The sequence below is a fragment of the Rhineura floridana genome, chromosome 1, assembly GCF_030035675.1.
Source record: "Rhineura floridana isolate rRhiFlo1 chromosome 1, rRhiFlo1.hap2, whole genome shotgun sequence".
Lineage (NCBI taxonomy): Eukaryota > Metazoa > Chordata > Lepidosauria > Squamata > Rhineuridae > Rhineura > Rhineura floridana.
Window position 1 is genome coordinate 289,065,711 of NC_084480.1, and position 18,699 is coordinate 289,084,409.

Below are 18,699 nucleotides of genomic sequence, written 5' to 3' on the forward strand. Positions count from 1 at the left end.
TGGGAAGGACATTGGTGCAGTAGCACTCTTCCCACTTACATTCCCAAGGAAGTGGTGTTCAGAGGCATACCACCACAGATACGCAGTCATCATGGCTAATAGCCTTTGATAGCCCTATCCTCCATGAATTTGTCTAACCCCCTTTTAAAGCCATTCACGTAATAGCCATCGCTATGTCTTTTGGGAATACAGAACTTTCTTCTGTCTGTCCTGAATCTTTCACTAATCAGTTTTACTGAATGACCCTAGATGAGAGAGGGGAAAAAACTTTGATCCATTTTCTCCACAGCATGCATACTTTTATACATCTCTATCACGTCCCCTCTTCTCACCTTTTTTCCAAACTAGAAAGAACAAAATATTGATACCTTTCCTTATGGGAGGTTGTTTCAGATTCTTTATCATTTCAGTTGCCATTTTCCAGCTCTACAATATCCTTTTTGAGGTGTAGTGACCAGAATGATGCACAATATTCCAAGTAAGGTCACACCTTTGTAACAGCATAATACTGGCAATTATTTTTAGTCTCTTTCCTAATGATCTCTAACAGAATTCACCTCTTTCAGAGCTGCTGCACACTGAGTCAACATTGTCATGAGCTATCCATCACTATCCCAAGATCTTTTGCCTGGTCCATCATTCCCTGTTCAGATCCTGTTACTGTATATGTGAAAATAGGATTTTTTGTGCCCTCATGGGGTATCACTTTATATTTGCTTATATTGAACTAAACTTGCTCTTTTAAAGTCCATTACCCAGAGATCCTTTGGGAGCTCTTCACAATGTTTTGTTTTACCCCCTTGAACAATTTGGTGTCATTTGCAAACTTTGTTATCTCACTACTTATCCCTAACTATATCATTTATAAACAAGTTAAAAAGCACTGGTCCAAATATAGATCCTTCTTACCTTCCTCCATTATGAGAACTGTCCATTTATTCCTGCTCTCTGCTTCCTGTTCTTTAGCCAGTTACTGATCTGTAAGAGTACCTGTCCCCTTGTCCTATGACTGTTGTGCTTACTCAGGAATGTGGTGAGGGATTGTATCAAAAGTTTTCAAAAAGATTTTACTTCTGGCACACTATTAGTAATAACTATGATAACATAGTTAACTATGTTGGCTGAATTGAAGAGGGATGTTCTCAGCCTCTCTCTGTCCTATATCTCTGTGGTCACTGCTTCCACCAACCCCAACTTTCACATTTCTGAAATTGGGTAGCATATCTCTTCCTACACCACTCTTATAGTCTGAGACCATGTTAAGGCAAGAGAAGGACAGCAATCTACTCTCCAAGGGGACCACGTCCACAACCCAAGCTGCACAGCTGTGGAGGTGCAAGGATGCACTGTAATGTAGTTGCAACATACACACAATAATTTCTCTTTGTTTATATGCAGGCTTTGATGATGAATTTGTTCTTCATAGCTTGAAAAGAGTTTCTATGGCTAACCTGTAATCTCTGTTCTAATCACTGCTGCACAGCACATACTTGACAGACTGTATTTTCCTATTTTGATTCAATGCCAAGAGGCCTGACGAAGCAACTGACTTACAGAGTGGAGGTTTTCAAAAGTGCCAAAATAAAATAATTGGTGGGGAAAGGAAATACAATGAAGGCTTAGTCTGCAGTGAACCACGCAGGAGCACATGGGCTTTTAAAACAAAACATGCCTTGCAAGAACAGCCAAACTGAAGGGGAAGTTATGGTGGGGAATTTATAACTGTATGAACATATCCCAGCAGCATGTTGACTAAACTGGAATACGTTTTGTGTGGAATTCCCTCAGTATCATTACAATGATGTTGTGATGCGACAACTGCTCTGCTGTCTTTTACATGACCAAACCATACCGGGGAGACGAAACTGTTGTTGGGCTGCAAATCCCATTGTCCCTTCCTGTTGATTGTCCATGGTGGCTGGGGCTGATGCTGATGGAACTGGAGGGCCACAAGTTCCCATTACTATTATTACTATTATTATTATTATTATTCCTCCTTCCTCCCAGCAGGAGCCCAGGGTGGCAAACAAAAGCACTAAAAACATTAAAATATCATAAAAACAAACTTTAAAACACATTAAAACAAAACATCTTCAAAAATGTTACTTAAGAAAGCTATGAAAATATCTTTTAAGATTAAAAACATTTTAAAAAAGAAAGTTTAAGAACATATTAAAAAGCAATTCCAACACACACAGACTGGGATAGGTCTCAACTTAAAAGGCTTGTTGAAAGAGAAAAGTCTTCAATAGGCACTGAAAAGATAACAGAGATGGCTCCTGTCTAATATTTAAGGGGAGGGAATTCCACAGGGTAGGTGCCACCACACTAAAGGTCTGTTCCTATGTTGTGTGGAATGGACCTCTTGATAAGATGGTATCTGCAGGAGGCCCTCATCTGCAGAGCTCAGTGACTGATGGGGTATATAAAGGATAAGACAGTCTTTTAGGTATCCTGGTCCCAAGCTGTATAGGGCTTTGTACCCCAAAACTAGAACCTTGAACTTGGCCCAGTAGCAAATGGGTAGCCAGTGCAATTCTTTTAGCAGCGGGCTGACATTGTTGGTGATACCCTGCCCCAGCGAGCAGTCTCGCTGCCGCATTTTGCACCAGCTGCAACTTCCGGACCAAGCTCAAGGGCAGCCCCTCATAGAGTGCTATTACAGTAATCCAGCCTGGAGGTTACCAGTGCATGGACAACAGTGGTCAGGCTATCCCGGTCCAGAAACAGCCACAGCTGTCTTACCAGCTGAAGCTGATAAAAGGCACTCCTAGTCACTGATGTCACTTGGGCCTCTAGCACATAGATGGATCCAGGAGCACCTCCAGACTATGAACCTGTACTTCCAGAGGAAGTACGACCCCATCCAAAGCAGGCAACTGACCAGTTATCCAAACTCAGGAACCACCAGTCCGCAGTGCCTCTGTCGTACTAAGATTCAGACTCAGTTTATTGGCTCTCATCCAGCCCATCACCGAGTCCAGGCAGCAGTCAAGGGCTTGCACGGGCTCTCCCGATCCAGATGTTACGGAGAAATAGAGCTGGGCATCGTCAGCATACTGCTGACACCTCACCCCAAATCTCCTGATGACCTCTCCTAAGGGCTTCATATAGTTGTTAAACAGCATGGGAGACAAGATGGTATCCTGCGGCACCCCACAGCACAACTGCCAGGGGGCCGAAAGATAGTCACCCAATGCTATTCTCTGAGAATGACCCTGGAGATAGGATCAGAACCACTGTAAAACAGTGCCTCCGATTCCCATCTCACCAAGTCGGCCCAGAAGGATACCATGGTCAATGGTGTCAAAAGGCGCTGATAGATCAAGTAAGAATAACAGGGTCGCACTCTTCCTGTCCTCCCAATAAAGGTCATCCATCAGAGCAACCAAGGCTGATTCAGTCTCATAACTAGGCCTGAACCCAGACATGGATGGGTCAAGATAATCTGTTTCATCCAAGAGTAGCTGCAATTGCTGTGCCACAACCCTCTCAATCACCTTCCCTAAAAAGGGGGTACTTGCGACTGGTTGGTAGTTTCAGGAGTTGTTGGATCACCGCTTCTTTCAAGGTGGCTGGAACCACTCCCTGCCGCAATGATGTATTGACCACACCCTGGATCCACTCGGTCAACCCCCCTCGGCAAACTTTAATAAGCCAATAAGGGGAAGGATCGAGAGGACACGTTGCTGGCAACATCAATGCAAGCACTTTGTCTACATCATCAGGCCGCATCAACTGAAATTATTCCCAAAAAGTTGCAGCAGACGTTGCACTGGACACTTCACTGTGGACTACAGTAGATGTGGATGGGGCATCAAGATTGCTACAGAGGAGCATCTTTACCCTCAAAGTGCCTTGCAAACAATTCACAGTGGGCCTCTGAAGGGTCTAAAACTCTGTTTCCTGGAGCTGAAGTCAACAGACCCCTGACAATACAGAAAAGCTCCACCGGACAGCTGCTTGTGGATGCAATGGAGGCAGAGAAGTGGGCCTTCTTCGCCACCCTCACCGCCACACAGTAGGCACTGTTATGATGTTTTACTCGTGCCCGATCAGCCTCACAACACGTCTTTCGCCACTTGCGGTCTAGCCGTCATCCAGCCTGTTTCATTGCCTGTAGCTCGCTGATGTACCAAGGTGCAAACCAGGCTCCACAATGCCAAAGAGGGAGTCAGCAAAGGGTCCCAGTCCTTGCAGCACTTATCAAGGACTTCACCTGTTTCGAGGGACATCATTCACTCTATGTGCAGGTTTGGGTAGCTGGTCTTTGAAAGAATGGGCAGCTGCACAAGTAAATATGGTTCTCAGCATGTTTTGAAGAGCTCTTTATCATGGGCCATGTTAAATGCTTCTTAATAAAAACTGCTCTGAACAATGTTTCTAAAAGATGCTGTATTGTGTAATTGGTATGGGAAGTTAATGCCTTCTTGGATCAGAAGCTGAAGTTCATGTAATGATCTTGGTGTTCTGTGCTCTATATAAAGGCTATAAAAGACATAAATACTCATAACATAGGAGCCTGGGATATATAATGGTAAGCCATGTAAAATATGAACTAGACATGGCACCACTTTCATTTTGATTTTGTTAATCTTATCCCAAATGCTTACATGTAATGTAGTCCACCTATCCAAGTTGGATTTTATTTGCAGGATGGGATCCAAATTTTGTTTCAACAGAGGGGAATATTGTGTGTAACTTTGATTCCTAGATACGTTACTAGTACTTACAGTCCAATAATCCACCAATGGTCAAGAGACCTATCCTCGCTTGTCATACGTGAACTAGCTACGTTTCATAGGTAGCAAATTAGATAATAAACTATATGTCAAGCCTATACTGAACCCTAACCCTAGCTAAATATAAAGGTATTTTATGATACTCCTGTAAACTGATAATGAGCAAAACCTATGAATATTGAGCCACTTCTCTCTCGCTTTCCCTTTCTCTTCCCCTCCCTCCTGCATTCTGGTTTTATTTTTGTTTGCTTTTTTGTTGTGTTTTGATATAAACAAAAGAACCAAAAATAAACAAAATTCAATAAAATATAAACTTTCCCCTTGATAGCTTCCTCAAAACGCATTGGGAACCATACAGTATGTACCTGCCTGTTCATTTTGTTCTTGGGTTTTCTGCAGCTATAACTGAGCCTCATGCTGGCATGGAAGTAGTTGTGCATAACAGCTGGTGGGCCTGGATGGGAATGTGCCTATCCTGCTGTATCAAAAGACATATTGGCTCATTTCAGTGGGGCCTGAGTGAGCATTGCAATGTGGTTGTGTGAACACAGATCCAGGCATGTCTCCTTCCATTGTGTACATGAAAGCCTTCCTCCATAGGTACTTGTGATGCCCTTCCCTGGCTCTCCCTGTCAGGTTCCTACCTGCTCGTGGTTACTGCCTGTCTCTAGGCACCACCAGGGACTCCACCAGTCAGGACTGTCCTTTTATATGGTTTCTCTCCCCGCTCTTGCACAGATCTCAACAGATCCCCCTGCTAGGCAGCACCACCAGTCACGTCCTATAACCAGTAGTCCCACAGACTCTGCCTGAGTCTCTCTATCTGGTTACCTCTGTGACTGAGTGCTAAAGCTGTCCCAATCCCTTTGATTTACTCAGACTGCTTATAATTCTGGTTTGCTCTGAATACTTGTGGTGTTATTCTTCCCTTCCCCGCTGCCACCATTTGTCACTCTTCAGCCTTGGTATTTACCTCACCCTCCCTTCTGGTCTGTGAAACCCCAGCCAAGGATCAGGCCTTTGGTAAACCAAATAAGTATTTTATTATATAACAGAGATAACAAGATTTCTTTAAAAGGCACTTAAGCATATGGTTACATCTATTCCTGAGGTACTGGTCTTAGTATTAATCCGAACTCCACCCTCTCCTCTCAAAACCCACCAAAACAACCCTCTCAAGTCCACCAACGTCCACACACGTCCACACCACATCCACCCAGATTTACCTTCTTCCTTTTATACTGTCAGCCATTTTAAACGTTCAGCCAATCATCCAGCATTCTACTGCCCATTCACTCCCCCCTCCTCTTCCATTCTACTTACCACATATCTTCTAAACAAACAGCACTTACCCTATTTACACTAATACAGGATCATCACAGTACTCTCCCTTGCTGGAGTGAGGCATGTGTGTATTTTCAGATATTACAACCTCAGATGGGGTCTAAATATGTTCTCCTGGGGCAGATTATGGGGCTGTCCACATGTGAGTGAGATATTGCTCCGAGATCCACAGTTTCCCCATCCAAATTTGATCTTATAAGTCCATACTCATTTGCATTTGTTTGTATTTTGACTTCAAAACTGCTGGTTCCTGTCCATACTTGTCGGTTTACCCATGTGGTGGGTTAATCTACACTGGGTGTTTTTGACCCTGCCTTCTAATTTATTCTTTCCACTCCATTTGAGCACAAAACAAGTATGCATGAAGTTAGAATTTTACCAGTGCACACATTTTTTTAAAAAACACTACCAAGGGAGAATGGTGTAACACTTTAATGATTTCATTTTTTAATTATGATTTGTTATTTTAACTAGCATTCAATAGTGCACAAATATGGAGGCTTGGAAGTCCAAACATGTAGGCAGAAGTTAGTAAAAGGCAATAAAGTCAAAAAAGGGACCACATTTTCCCAGCCCCCCAAAGTTGGCAATTTCAAAGACATAAAAATATATATATACATCAATACAAATAAATTTGTATTTTTAAAGGCTGTTGTTGTTTGGCTTTATTTGCATGAATCTGAGTGTTTAAAAATAAAAATCTAGGCAGTGCTGACACCTGGCAGAGCCCACTTGGAAATGGGCACAAGCGTTGACAAAAAAGAAATGAAGGGGGAAAGAGGGAAAAATAGGGGGTGTGGAAAGGGGGGTAGCTGTGGCGATTTATTGACCCACCCTCCAAAAAAAAAACCCGTGGTGCACTGTGTCTGCTGCTCCCAGTGGGGTGGTTAGGTGTCTGATTTTTAATCACTTACTGAATTATCCCCAGATCAGGGAAATCTACATTTGGAGGGGGAAATGGGCAAAACTGCAGTTGATTGAAGGGGATGACAGGCAGATTCTAATCCATACTAAAGTCAAATGTGGATGAACCCTGCATCAAATGTAACAGTAGTAAAAACAAGGCAAAATGGCTGTTGGATGGCTTTGGCTTTTGATTTGTTGTTATGTGCCTTCAAGTTGACCACGACCTATGGCGACCCCACGAATCAGTGACCTCCAAGAGCATCTGTCATGAACCACCCTGTTCAGATCCTGCAAGTTCAGGTCTGTGGCTTCCTTTATGGAATCCATCTCTTGTTTGGCCTTCCTCTTTTTCTACTCCCTTCTGTTTCCCCCAGCATTATGGTCTTTTCTAGTGAATCACGTACCTACTACTGTATTGCTACATTAATATTAATAGTCATGGCTACAAAGGGGAACCTCGAGATCTGCACAGTCAAATATTTTATTTATTTATTTATTAAATTTATATCCCACCCTTCCTTCCAGAAGGAGCCAGGACAGCAAACAAAAATACTAAAAGCACATTAAAACATCTTAAAAACAAAAGACTTTAAAACATATTGTTGCACGCTACCCCAATCTCCAAATGATGCGAGACTTCCAGGGGTTCCTGCACTTGCCCAGGATTTGGTTTCCTGAGAAAGAAGGTCAGCAAAGACTAATAGGATATATGGCTTATTTACACATATTCACAACCTGAGCATAAGATGGAGTGGTTCTCCGCATTATCAGTCCAATAGATCTTGCTTTTCCATCAGGCTTGTAGGGGGGCACCTCAAAGCCATGGTGCAGAGAGCAGACTTCTCTGTGTGTCTTTCCAGCTTCACCCTGATTAGACTAAAAATACAAGCCTCTCTTTGGTTCCAGGATGGAGGGAGGAGGGGCTCTCCCTCCACAAGAGTTCCACAAGCAGCAGGATCTCTCTTGCCCACATCCCTTTGGATATGCAGATTGACCACTCACAACACCCATTAACTCACAGGCTGATTTGGCTAAACTATTAGATTAACAAAGTAAACTACTCAAGACCAGTGGAGCAGGTTTCTTCCTTTGCAGATTCCAACTTCCAGAAACAAGATCACAGGCTTGAAGGGTACACAAAGAAATAATCTATCTCAACCCCAATCCCATATCACTAATAAAATAAAATATCTTTAGAAACATATTAAAAACAAAACATATTAAAAAACAACTTTAAAAACATCTTAAAAAGCAAAAATATTATTCCTACACCTTTGAGTATATCTACAACTCAAGATTTACTGTTCAATAGTCATTCCATATCCCCAGGGAATTGTTTTTAGATGAAGTAGCAGGGATCTTGAACTCTGATTAATCTCAGCATACCCATCAAATTATAATTCCCAGGATCTTTTGACAGATGCCATGACAGTTAATATACATCTATAAAAAAAAACCCCAGTTCTCATTACAGACATGCCTTTTAAATACTTTCTGTTAGTGTTCCAGACCACATCTTGAAAGGGACACAGAAGACAAAATAAATTACGCGGTGTATGGATCAGATCAATGGTCCATCCAGTCCAGTATTCTGTTCCTATTGTGGCTATTCAGATGCCTATGGGAAGCCCATAGGCCAAACATGAGCACAGCAACCCTCTTCCACTTGTGCTCCCCAGCAACTGGTGTTTGTAGGTACACTGTTTTTGATACTGGAGGCAGTACATAGCCATCATTAGTAACCATTCAGTTTTTCTAAATCTTTATCTTGCTTTATGTTTTCAATGACACATTATGACCATAGGAAGAGCCCATCTAGTTCTACTTCCAACTGTAGCAGAGGACTTGCCCTCTGTATAGTGGCCTACTTAGCTACTGTTTTTAAAGGACAAGAGACATGTTTTGGCTAAAATTGCAGTGACTCAGAGTGTGGAGTTTGTGTATTTCATTAAGGGCCACTCTAATTTTCCTCACATATTTCAAGCATTCATTGCTTCCAGAAACTCCAGTGAAAAAATAGCCATTGCATAGCACATACAATTGGCAGAGGAAAGGCAAAGTCTAAGTCAGGGTTCAAAAAGAGCTGGAGGAAGATCACTTTTAAAATAGGCTCTTAAGTGTAAGAGCTTCCAGATCTGTGGAATTTTTCTTGTTATTGTCAAATGCAAACCCACATCTTCCAAATTCTTACTATTTTTTTTACCAGATATGAGCAAATTCATCCAAAAATAGGCATAAATTTCCCATTCAATTTCCATTTGGTCTTGGCTATACAGCAGTGTAAACATCTAGTTACAAAGCTGCTGTTAAAGCCAACTGATGTCATCCTGGGGATCTGGAATGGATCAAGTCAATCACTTGATCTAGGAGCCTCACCAAACAGCACTGCAGGCATGTCCCTTGGACAGTGGTGATGGCACAGCTTTAATTTTGCACAGATTTAAAGCTCAGAAATGTTACAGCTTCACTATGGATCCCTGGGAATTGAAGGGATTTTAATATGAAGTTAAGGTGTTTTAAATCAACCTAATAAAACAATTATTCTTTTGACGTAACTAACACCTTTGAACTGCTAGGTTGAGATACAGACATTAATTGCTAGAACATTGTGGATGATGCCCAGCTGTGCTGCTGTTGAAGTAGCGGCAAATCTAATAAGAATGGATTTTCTGTTTCTCATTTCATCATCTCATAAATGCTTTATAGAAAAACCATATCCAAAATAGCAGGAAAATAAAATCATACAAATTAATTGTGTTGAAAAGAAATATGAGCAAATGATTCCCAGACAACACATAGAACCTGCTGCCTGTGGTGTCTCCAGATTTTGAAGCAAACTGTTTCCAGCAGTTTCTCAATGAATATTTATTATTCATTATGTTCATTAAGTAAACAGTTTCTTAAGAGAGCATTAATGATTTTTTTCAATTCTTTGATGTCCCTTATTACCCACTGCTAAGATTTCATGTTGTCCAGAGATACAGTTCCTATTGTACTTGCTCTGTGTTATCTCCAAAATCGATTTTAGCACTTGACGCTCTTGGGAAAGGGTTGGGCAGAGCTAGACATTATCTTGGCAAATACGTGATCTCAATTTGTGTTTCCTGAGACAATGGGAATGCAGAGTTTGGAGGAGGCACCTTCAGGGGAGGGTCAGCAGATACAAAAGTACATTATTTGGGGACTATGGTCTCAGTTATTTTGATGATCTCCCTAAATACTTCTTTCAAGCTCAGCATGAAAACAGCAAAATTATATTACCAAAACATCTTGACCCATATGCATATAATGTATCTTATCTTACTATATTATATGTTTGCAACTGTCACACTACCCATGAACAGTTCTGCACAGGCGCATGCTTTCACTGAAGCATTCATGGGTAGAGTGACACTTACAAGTGAGGTGGGCAAGGCAAGGCAAAATGGGAGCGGAGAGGGGGAGAGTGGTAGTGGCAAGAGGGTCAGCAACGGCCAGAGGGGTGGCAGCAGTGGGGGGCAAGCGAGTAGCAGCAGCAACAAGAAGGCTATAAAGTAAGCAGTGGAGGCAGGGCTGCGGCGAGTGCTTGGGGGTGTAGTTTAGGGAACTGCCTGGGAATGGGGGGAACTATGGCCACCCATGGTGGGTGGGGTTAGCTATGGCCATGTGTGTGTGAGTCTCTGGCCTCCCATGTGTGGGGGGAGATGGGGTGGGGGTTGTGAGGGGTATGGGTGGGGTAAGGGGCATCTGGCAGAGGTGGCAGGGGTTGGGGGAGGGCTAGATGTGAACAAGATGTGAATTCTTCCAAAGTGATCTAGGGTTGAGAGCTCAGCTGCAAACACACTAGTTTGCTTCAAAAGCAGCCAGACTGTTGTCTCTGGCTGCATTTTGAAATTATTCTGCCCATGGCTGGACACATCTCTCTTCCTCATGGCTGATTAGGACCATCCACAGCAAAGCATTGGACCAATCACTGTGTCTGCCTGAGCCTATAGCAAAGCATTTTTATTGGACATATCTGAGTGGCAATGGTGTTGATGGCCAATCAGTGCTGAACTCTGTGTGAAGCTGACTTCAAGGTAAATTGCACTGGAGCTGCAGCTTCTGAAGTTTTGAAGGAAAAGGGGGCGGAGTTCGACCAGTGTTCTGTGTCAAAACGGAGGTGAAGATGCACTGAAGCCAGTACAAATCACAAGTGTGTCTCTACCCCTTATTTACAAACTTTCACAATGCTTGTGTCATTTTCAAGAACTAGAGGCAGAAGCATTGCTAATTCTTCATCTAAAATTGCAAATGTTGAAGTGGGTATCAAAGCAATGCGGACATATGATATTGTCAAAAATCTGTATTTCTTGATATATGAACACAAGGACATAGTAACCCTGCGGGTCATTTTCAGCCTTTTAGAAAGCTATTTGGCAATGAGATGTTAGTGGAATTGCTACAGATTTACATGTACTGAAAGTGACACTTGGGAGTCTTATCTTCACAGACAAAAAGCCTCTTCTGTAATTTGTTCAGATCCCTGGGAGCTTAAGAAACAGCTGGAGGGTTTTATTGTTATATGTGTTGAAAAGACAAAATATCAATCATTTGTGTCATCATCCATGTTGGCAATCTACAAAGCAATTTTGTATTGATTGTTCCGTTTCAGAAATCTGGATATCTTTTTTTTAGTACGTGTCAAGCTATAAAGCAGAACTGCAAAGCTTTGTCAATACCACACTCTACAGTAAAACTAATATTTTTCTTTATCTTGAAGTGGTTGTTTGTTTTGCATGTGGCAGGCATAGATTTTTGCAGTGAATTAAATTTGTATCATATATATACCAGTACTGATCTCAATTTTCTTTTTTTAAATTTCTTTTTTAAAATATAAGTTACAGGATTTATAAACAACAAGAAGAAAAGAAAGGTTCTGAATGCCAGCTCTTGTGTAACCAAAACAGCACCATCTACACACAAGAGGCAAGTACTGACAACCTTGGGGAAACTCTGCAGTTTAGAGAAGCACAAAAAATCTTTAGAAAAACAAAACCTAAGGGGTAGAAAGACCTTAAAAACAACTCAGGAAGGACTAATATACTCACAGAATGCTGACTGACTGTAGAGAAGAAAAAATGGGAAAATAGTAGGTACACTATGGGAAAAGTGTATAGACCTAACTGGAAAAATGATAGGTAAAATGTTTTGGTTACAGGTAGATACCCTCAGACACAACTTACTACTGCAGTGTATACATGGCTACTTAAAGTAAGTCCTATTCAATTCAATGGTACTTCCTCACAGATAAGTGATTACAGGGTTGCAGCTTAAATGTAGCAGAAAAGTCAAAACACAAATTAAAATGTCTCTTCAGCTTTGTAATTTACCTTCAGCAGGTTTATTGGCGCCACCTAGTTGTTCTTTAAAATGTTTCCTCTTATTGAATCTAGAGAAATTAAAAGCAACATCTCAATAATGAATGACTTAACAATAACATTGGGATTTATAAAGGTGACTAAGAACACTTTCAATAACTGTGTTTACTATGAGTTAATTTATCACCACATCAAAACTCTATTTCATTAATAAATCATTACAATACAGAATTAAATTATTCCAGATTTTATTATGATCTGTTATCAGGAAAAAGGTGATACAGTTTAAACAGTACAAGGTTAAAATTATCCTTTTTCAGTAGGCAGAACAAGGTATGTAGTTGTACCCATCTGTACACTATTGCAGATGTTGATACAATGAAGCCTCAAGTGCACTAAGTTAGTATTTGATGATTCTTCCCACAGTCCATGTCTATCTTTAATCCATCTATAAGATTGTTTTATTGTGTGATCAATGCAAGCTGTGCTGTCCATACAGCTATTCCATCAGAGAAATCATTATTTTCATCTTGAAGGATCTTATTAAAACCTTTAAACCATGTGCTATTGTTATACAAGCAATATCTGGCCATGTGATAGTGATAGTTCTGTGGACCTAGGACAAAAATATAGACATGCTGCTATACTGTTTCCACTTTCCTCGGAGGAAGTGTCACTGAGCTCAATAGGAATTACTTCTGAGTAGGACTAGATTGTGCTGCAAACCATTTTTGATAGGCATCTAATCAATTGGTTACAAAAGTCAAGAAGAAATAAACTTTGACACCTGCATATACAGTTCTTCACAATACCAATACTAACCAATATCTTATCTGTTCTAGCTAGTTAATCTAGATTTGTGGAAATACAGTTACTATCTGGAGTTGCCAATGTGCAGCACATCCCCAGAGGGCAGCTATGCTGTATGCCAAGGTATCTGCTCCCTTTGTACCAGATTACCAAAAATGAGTAAGACTAAAATGGTCTCATATGGAATGACTGGGAGGGCAGAGGCAAGGTGGATGGGGCCACAGGACCCTCATAAAGAGAGCAAATGGGAGAGAGGACAGGAGAGGGGAAAGCCAGGGCTATAGGGGGCAAATAGAAAATAGGATAGATGGAGCCTTGGGGAGACAAAAAAAGAGAGCAGATTAGGCTATGGGACAGAGGACAGGAAAAGAGAGAGGGCAGAGCCATGGGGGCGGGGGACAGAACAGGGAGGATAGGGTCTGGGGATAACAAATGAGAGCAGATGGGGCAATGGGAGGGAAGGGGAAGAGGAGGGAGGGACATTATTTGAGTTGGATGAATTGGGTGCATGCTTGTGAATGGATGGATGGCCATGTGTGAAATAATGGGGAGATAATTCTGAAAAAAAGAGGTAGAGAGATTGGGAAAGTGATCTTATTCAGAGTTAATTGGAGCCTTAAGGGTGTTCTGTTCAACAGAAAACTGGGTTCAAATGAGTACTTTTGTGCTGAGGCTCAGACCCCACCAATGCCTTGTGCTCATTTTTTGGGGTAAGTTACTCGTCCTTTGCAATTATCCATGTCAGCAAAATGGCAGCCATTTTGTGGTAGTGTCCACAACAGTTTTTCAAATCTCCAAACAAGCCCAAAAAGGTTGGCGATCTATTTCTAGCTCAATTCCAGCCATTAATGTCTAAGAGATGCAGGATAGGATTGTTGTTAAGAAATGCTGTAACGTAAATATCATTCAAAAGTTGCCAACAAAAGAAAATATTGTTGTGAATAAGGACAAAACAATGGATAATGCTTTCCTTAGGTGTTCAGTTTCCCACTCCGACATTTTATAATCTAAACAATTCTGTTGATTTCAGTTACACTTACCTGAGTATATTTGAGATGTTTAAGTAGATTTACTTCAAATTAAAAATAAACTATCTTGTTACTTTCAGTAATACTTCTCTGAGTACATACATTTGAAGTAGTAGTCTTTCTGGTTTGGTGACATCAGAGCTAACATTTGTTCACATTTCATTTGATAGTAAAAAGAAAAGCGAGGCTATCAAATCTCTCTGAGAATCAAGCTACAGTGTAACTTCTAGAAAATAAGCTGCACTGAACGCAAGTGAGTCCTGTTCTGCTTAAACATGCCACAGAACAGGAGCACCCAGTATAGACCAACACTATTTCCTCCCCCACATCTCACTCCCCCTTTCCTAGATGTTGCGAAATACTGAGGTGGAACTGCACAAAGTCCAGAACAAAGCAGTACTGTAGTGGCAAATTCAGAAGTGCAGGGTCCCTTCATGATAGTCACAGCCATGCCCCCCCTTTTTTTGCTGTGGGGTTGACAATGAGAACATTGTTAATGCCTTCTTCCACAACAACAGATGACCCTAGGAGCAAATAAGCAAGAAAGGGGAGAGTGTTAGCTACTGAAAAAAGTCTTCTCAGTGGCTGACTGACCACCTTTCACTCTGATTGGCTCCAAGCAGCAGGAAAAGGCAAGGAAGCATGTTAGAAGACTCTTCTCAGTGGCTAACACACTCTCCTTTCATGCTGATTGGCTTCGAGGCTGCTGGAGACCTAGGGACCCTTCTGAGACCCTGCTCCCCAAAACGTAAGTGGTCTAAGACCCTCTGAGACCCCCCACTCCACCCCCTCAGTTGGCTGCACTCCTTCGCAAACTACCTCCTGGAAGAGCTTCGGACTATAGGTGTTGGCGGCGGCAGCGAAGAAAATCACTACTGGATGCACCCCCTTATTGCCTGCACCTGGGGCGGACCGCCCCGCCCTTGGTACGCCACTGCCCCCGACAACTACACCCCTGGAACGAATATATGTGTGTGTATAACAGTACGGTGGACTGTACCATTGCAGATCGCAGGTTAAGAATACCATTTATAAACGCTCATCCACCTTTTTTTTAAACTCCCTGCGGGCAGAGAAGTACCACAGCAGGAAGGAAAGCTTATGATCAAATCCTTCCCTTTCTACTTGCAGCGAGATTCTCTCTCTTTTTCAAGGGACAGGACTGTTAAAAATGCGATTTCCCCTTTCTCATACTTTAACCGTAAGGTCATTTTACTCCCTCATTCTACTACATGTGTAGATCGAATCTTCAGTGAGGGGATGTGGAGGACGCCGGTTAACCGCCGCCGCCATCTTTGGGGGAGAAAGGAGAGGCGGAACGGGATTCGGGTGACCGCAAAGGTGTGTCAGCACCGCCCCCTCTCCCTTTTCACCGGCCTTTCAAATATCGCGTGATTCTACCCTCCTCCTCCTTCTCTCGGTCGGATACGAATTGAAAACGATACAGTCTGTCGGCGAAGAGCCGTGAGCCCGAGCGGCGCGGCCATTGTCGCCCTGAGGCGAGGCCAGGTGTGGCGCCCGGTCTGCCAAGTTGCTCAGGTGAGGGAGGGGGCGTGGCTTCGCGCCCAGCTGGTTTCTTAAGGTCTGACGGACGGGGTAAGGCGGCGCTTGCACTTTGTGCTTGGATTGGAGGCAGGTGAAGAGAGAGGCAGGTTAGGGGCGCTTGGTTCTGAGAAGTGTCTCCCAACGTGGCGAGGGACTTAGTGGGGCGAGAGGCCTTAAAGCTTGCAGCTCGCTGCCCCTTCTCGGAGCTCTTCGCAGTTCGTTTACTCGGAAGCCGAGTCCCAGCCTTTTCTGTAAGACTTATTGCTGAGTGTGATGCGTTGGGGGGTGGCGGTGGAGAAAAAGAGGCCGTTTGAGAACTTACTCAGGTTTTTTAGTTGTTTGCTTTGTTCGGGCTTCTTAAAAAGCTACCTTTCCCTACATCGGCAACTCCAAGGACTTGCATTATCGAAGAGTGTACTGTATTGCAAGTTCTTGGCGGGCTCCCGCTTCGGGCATTCCAAAATGTACATTCGGGTAACCAAGGCATGAAGCCACAAAATAGCGTGCGAGTTTTCCAGAACTGTTACTATCTAGTGGCTAGAGATCCTGATAGAAAACCGGGGAAGGGGAGGAAAAATGCTGGCTGAAGTTCAAGCTATGGAGCCGTTATCTTTGAAACAAGTGTTGGTGTTCAAGGTGGAAAGAGTCACCGTAGTTGCGAAGTTAGAATGGCTCCTGGCTCAAAACATACCGTTCACGGGGTGGGGGGAGTGCTCCTCTCTTCTCATCTTGTAACAAGACATTTCAAATGTCTACTGACAGCTTAACTGGCGTGTAAGCATCTCTTCTAATTTATCTGTGTGATGAAAGAATTGCGGAGAACTTCAATCAGGGCAGCGATGCAAACAGTTCTTTGCAAACCACGTTGTAAACTATAAATGTAGGAAAGGTATTGAGGGTGTTGTTGTCAAAATATGTATTTTGACAACAGCTGCCTATATTGAAGATGCCTAGATCATGGGCTCAGATGTTATGACTGTCCTACATTTTGAAAATTGGGGTGTGTCTTTCAAATTTTGAAGGTATTTCTGAGACCTTTTACCCTGTGGGTTTAGTTCTTGGTAATATGTAGTATGTATGTATTTGTAGCTGCAATCCTAAACGCACTTGGAAGTAGGCAGTGCCGTTGCCAGGCTATTTTGTGCTCTAGGCAAGGCTAACTACTTGCACACCCACCCAAAAAAATTGCTAACTTCAATTTTCAAAAACAGATGTCTTGTAGAAAAACTGAAAAGCACAGAACTTGAAAGTGCTAAATTTATTTTAGTTGCATTTTTTCCAATGGTTAAAAAAACTAATCTGTATAGAACTGTGCCCCTCAAAGGTCAGTACTGCGCCCCTCTGAGGTCTGTGTCCTAGGCGGTTGCCTAGTTGGCCTAATGATAGCACCGGCCCAGGAAGTAGGCTTCACTGAATGTAATGGGGCTTACTTCTGAATAGATGTGCATAGCCTTGTGCTGTGTAGGATAGCTGATTATTAGCTGAGCTACCCTGATTGTCACTGCTGTCAAGGACTGATCCAGGTGTCTCTTTCCTGGAGGAGGTGTGGGGTAATAATAGCCTGATTTATTTGTAAAACTATTTCTGAACTTCTTAATGTCTTTCAAATATCTTGAAGCAGTCACAGCTATTGTCAACTTTTTTTCCCTTTACAGTTTGCAAGCTGGAGAAAGTTTATCTTTCAAGTAATCAAGACATGCAGATTAGAATATGAAGAGAAACAGGAGTCTTTGTTGCTGTGTCTGAGAGATTAAACAAGCAAGATGTGTTTGCTTTCACTGTGAGCCAAATGTCCTGTTAGAGATGCTGATCATGACACTGGGCTGAAGTGTGACATATCTGGAAAGATGGGGATGTTTGTACTTCTGACTTGGAGTTTAATCTTAAACTTGACACATGGGCATAGCTTGTTCACATGTGAACCCATTACAATCCCAAGATGTTCTGGAATGGCCTACAATATGACATTTTTCCCTAATGTGATGGGGCATTATGACCAGCAAACTGCAGCTGCCAGAATGGGGGTGAGTTGTTCTTTCTCTGCCATAACTGCTATAAAGATTTTTTCTGCAATCGCCAGGTAGGTGATTCTGGCAGTGTAAAGAGTTCTGCATAATATATGATACTATATAACACATTATGAGGAAAACACCCAGTGTTCTGAAATAAGGCTTGAAATAGTTATCAAACACCTACATATCATCAAACGACAGATGCTGATGCAAAGATAACAGTATGGACATATTATCAGATTTTATAGTTAATTCTTATATAGGTATGGCCTCAGGGCTGGGGCCAGGCATGACTGGGCACTTGGGCACCAGCCTGCCCCGGGCCTGCGGCACCATAGCTTAACTTACCCATGCAAGTAGCATGGGGCTAATAAGCCTCCCCGTGTGTCCCATCTACGTCCCCTCTACCTCCCATCAACCAAGATGGCAGCAGGGGCATCAGCCACTTCGGGAAGCCTCTGCTGCCATCTTTGTCGATGGCAGATATGTGCGCTGCACGCATGCCTGCCATCAACCAAGATGGTGGCAGGGTGGTCAGCCCCTTAGGGAAGCCCCTGTTGCCATTTTGGTTGATGGCAGGCATGCGTGCACAGCGTGCACATCATTGAGAGGGATGGGAGAGAGAGGTGGGGCGTGTGAGCTTATTGAAGCCTGCACTGACTATTGGGGAAGGGCCTATAAGCTCCTCTGTAATACGCAATGGGGTCAGGAGCCAACACTACCACAGATCGCAGAATGGGAGCATTATCCTCCCACCTTAAGGTGATCAGGGCCCGATGTGGCCACTTGCTGGCACTGGCCCTGTATGGCCTGGCTGTTTATGGCAGGTTGCCTCTTGCTGCATTCACTCAGGCCACTCTGCATGCCGTTGGTATAAAAAAATCCATTGCTTCCAATAAAGTTCTAAAATGTGAGATGTATCTCTTCCACAGATCTCAGTACAAAAGCAGAGGCGTGGTAGCTACTCTCATTT

The 18,699-nt window shown here is 42.7% G+C and overlaps 1 protein-coding gene across 2 annotated transcripts in view; it reads left to right on the forward strand.

Annotated features, from left to right (window-relative positions):
- Positions 1 to 15,562: 15,562 nt before the first annotated feature.
- FZD6 (frizzled class receptor 6) overlaps positions 15,563 to 18,699 on the forward strand; it is a 31,487-nt gene continuing 28,350 nt past the window's right edge. Inside the window, exons 1-2 of one of the 2 annotated variants that reach the window (XM_061604758.1) lie at positions 15,563 to 15,708; positions 17,370 to 17,738. In XM_061604758.1, the coding sequence (XP_061460742.1) occupies positions 17,562 to 17,738 (177 nt within the window). In that variant the 5' untranslated portion in view covers positions 15,563 to 15,708; positions 17,370 to 17,561. Of the gene's footprint in view, positions 15,709 to 15,769; positions 15,966 to 17,369; positions 17,739 to 18,699 lie in introns of those variants that run through there. The other variant, XM_061604749.1, reaches the window with a different exon arrangement.